Source organism: Callospermophilus lateralis, chromosome 11, assembly GCF_048772815.1.
Source record: "Callospermophilus lateralis isolate mCalLat2 chromosome 11, mCalLat2.hap1, whole genome shotgun sequence".
NCBI lineage: Eukaryota > Metazoa > Chordata > Mammalia > Rodentia > Sciuridae > Callospermophilus > Callospermophilus lateralis.
In genome coordinates, this window is record NC_135315.1 from 38,034,339 (window position 1) to 38,037,151 (window position 2,813).

The following is a 2,813-nucleotide window of genomic DNA, read 5'->3' on the forward strand; positions in this document are numbered from 1 at the left end:
TTCCCATAGAGGATTCCAGAATCATATCATGACATTATTTTAAACATAACAGTATAAAGCACACACTTGACTTGAAAGGGCACTGTTTCCCCCCGAAATAGAGAATAAAGAAGAATGTGTATGTATCAATGCCCTTGGATGGATCTCATAATCCCCTCAGGTGGGTGGGAGGGAGGACAATGACATGTTGCCAGGAATTTGACTTCATAGACAAAATAAATAAATAAATAGAATCACATCACCAGGATTTTGCATTTTACATTCACTTTATTTGGCGTATTAAGTCAAAATATAATTGACTTAAATATGATTATGAACTATTGTGTTTTGAATTAATAAGCAAAGCACCTCTTTTCATCTATTAGGGTAAAATACTGTCACACTGCCCCTGGGGAAAATGCATAGAGGGTTTTCTTCAGGTTCTGACTCTCAGGCCATGTGTGAAGGTTCAAGGCTTCGGAGTTTGAGAGTTTTGGTTCAGGAGCGTCATAGAATCCTTGACCCAGTTCTCACTGGGGTCAGCACAGATCTCCTTACCCCGTTTGGTCTTGAAGCTGTGGGGGAAAGGTGGCATGGTTAGATGGAGGGTCTTGAGAAGTCGGCCCAGGAGCATGGCCCATGGGTCCCTTGACCTCATCAGCCCTTATTGCACAGGTGAAGGACCCGAATCTGGGACATTTGGCCATGAATCCTGACCTCTTGACTGAGGGACACTTGCCTGAGGGTGCTAGGCATGGTCTACTTACATCACAGCTATTTTTGGACATTGGGTGCTGGTGATTGTATAGCTCTGCAGCTTCTGGATGGGGATCCTCCTGTTGATAGTGCTAAAGCAGCAGGTGATCGGCATCAATGGTGTACCTGAAAGCAATATTGCCAAGAGTGAGACAGGCAGGAGACATGTGTGCACTCACAAGGGAAGGAGAAGGCAGGAGAAGACCTAGGAGTCACCATTGCCAAGTCCAGGGCCTGAGTCCAGATCCCAGAGATAAAACGCTACCCAAGTCGGTTTCCTCCATGGAACGATGGGGCTCCTCACTGTGGACTAGGAACAGAGAAATCTCTTCCGCTAATTCAAAACTCCTGACACGGAGAACACAAAGACCTTGCTTCCCAGCTAGTTGTCCCCATAGGCTTTACAGCAAATCTAGGTCATATGCTGAGAACCCTCTGCATTCTTATCCTTACACAATCCCTGTTGTAAAAGCTGCACTGGATTATGATCCCAAATTTGAAACTTCAAGGAACCCTACTATGGTCCTTTCTACCCATAGTGGGAAGGGCAGCTTCCCCAAACAACGTGAGCCTGTCGATGTGGCTGCACTCAGGGTCACTTCCCAAAGTTGGTGTCAGGAGAGATCATAGGGACTGCTCTCGGTGGCCTGGGGATTCAGTTTTGGCTCTGGCTCTGACTAACTGTGACTAGTGATGATGGCTCTTCCCAGCTTCTTAACCTCACAGTTCTCCGTCTTCAAAGTGCAGGCGAGGCAGCCAGGCTGAGATGACGTGTGCTGGGACGTTGGTGCCTGTGATAATTAGAAGTTCAGCGTGAGGGAAGGAGGGCTTTACCTGGCTGAGCCTGCTCCTGGGAGCTGACGGTGGCTGCTGTGAGCACCAGGCACAGAAGTGCCGCAGAGACCTTCATGGTGGAGGGTGCAGGCGTGGGCTTTGGCGTGAGAGAGAGAGGTTTCTGGATTAGTCTCCCTCTCTCTGCTCCTCTGGAGGCTCCACCTGCCTTTTATAGGGATCAGAGAGCCTGGGCAGGGTTGGGGATCAGGGAAGAAAGAAGAACCTGAATGTGCTGAGCAGACATCAGATCCTGGGGTGATTTCCAGATAATAGAGAAGGAAGCTATGTAGTTTCTTTTTCTTAAATTTTGTAGAACAGGGGAGGAAGGATATGTGCTTCTACCCAGTAAGGCCTAGGAAGTGATCTCATTGGACTACTCAGAGCTCTCATTTCTTCCAAATGGAAATGATCTGTAGGAAAGACAGACTGGCAGCTGAAGTCACACTAGAGACTGTGAGGCAAGGGCTGCCCCTCCGAGGAACCAGGAGGTCCCGGATGGGACCCTCAGGGGTCGCCTGTGACCTTCATCGCCAGCAGGCCACAGCAGTGGGGCTGCCACTGATCTTTTTACTGTCTCATTTTGTGTCTTTTCCTGAATGTCATAGAATCACAGAGAAAGCAACCTTCCCAAACCGGCTCCTTTCCCTAAGCAACATGCATTTGAGGTTCCTCCATGTCTTTATAGATGTGGATAACTTCTTTCTGTCTTTAAAGAATTATTTTATGTATGTAGCATAACATAAAATTTACCCTCCTAGCCAATAAGTGTGCAGTTCACTGGCATCAAATATATGAATATGTTCACATTGTTGTGCAATCAATCTCCATAATTCCCCCTCCCCTGCCTTTTTTTTTTTTTTTTTTTTTTTTTTTTGGTATCAGGGGTTGAAACCAGAGGTGCTAAACCACTGAGCCACATCTCCATCCCTTTTTATCTTCTATTTTGGAACAGGGTCTTGCTAAGTTGCTAAGGCTGACCTCGAACATGCAATTCTACTGCCTCAGCCTCCTGAGCTGCTGGGATTAGAAGCATGCACCATGGCACCAGGCCTCCAAAACTCTTTTCATTTTGTAAATGAAACTGTCTATATATTAAACCAGTACTCACCTCCTCCTAGTCCCTGGTGACCATGATTTTACTTACTGTTTTTGCAATTTTGATTTTCTACCGCACATAACTGGAGTCATAAGATATTTGACTTTTTGTGACTGTCTGACTTTACTTATCAAAATATTCTCAAGGA

The 2,813-nt window shown here is 46.2% G+C and overlaps 1 protein-coding gene across 1 annotated transcript; it reads right to left on the reverse strand.

Annotated features, from left to right (window-relative positions):
• Positions 1–271: 271 nt before the first annotated feature.
• Positions 272–1,699, reverse strand: LOC143410117 (C-C motif chemokine 8-like). The gene is made up of 3 exons (XM_076870811.1): positions 1,570–1,699; positions 747–861; positions 272–554 (listed from the first exon to the last, which is right to left on the reverse strand). Exons 1-3 carry the CDS (start codon positions 1,643–1,645, stop codon positions 449–451), a joined length of 297 nt encoding a protein of 98 aa, XP_076726926.1. The 5' UTR covers positions 1,646–1,699; the 3' UTR covers positions 272–448.
• Between the last annotated feature and the right edge of the window lie 1,114 nt (positions 1,700–2,813).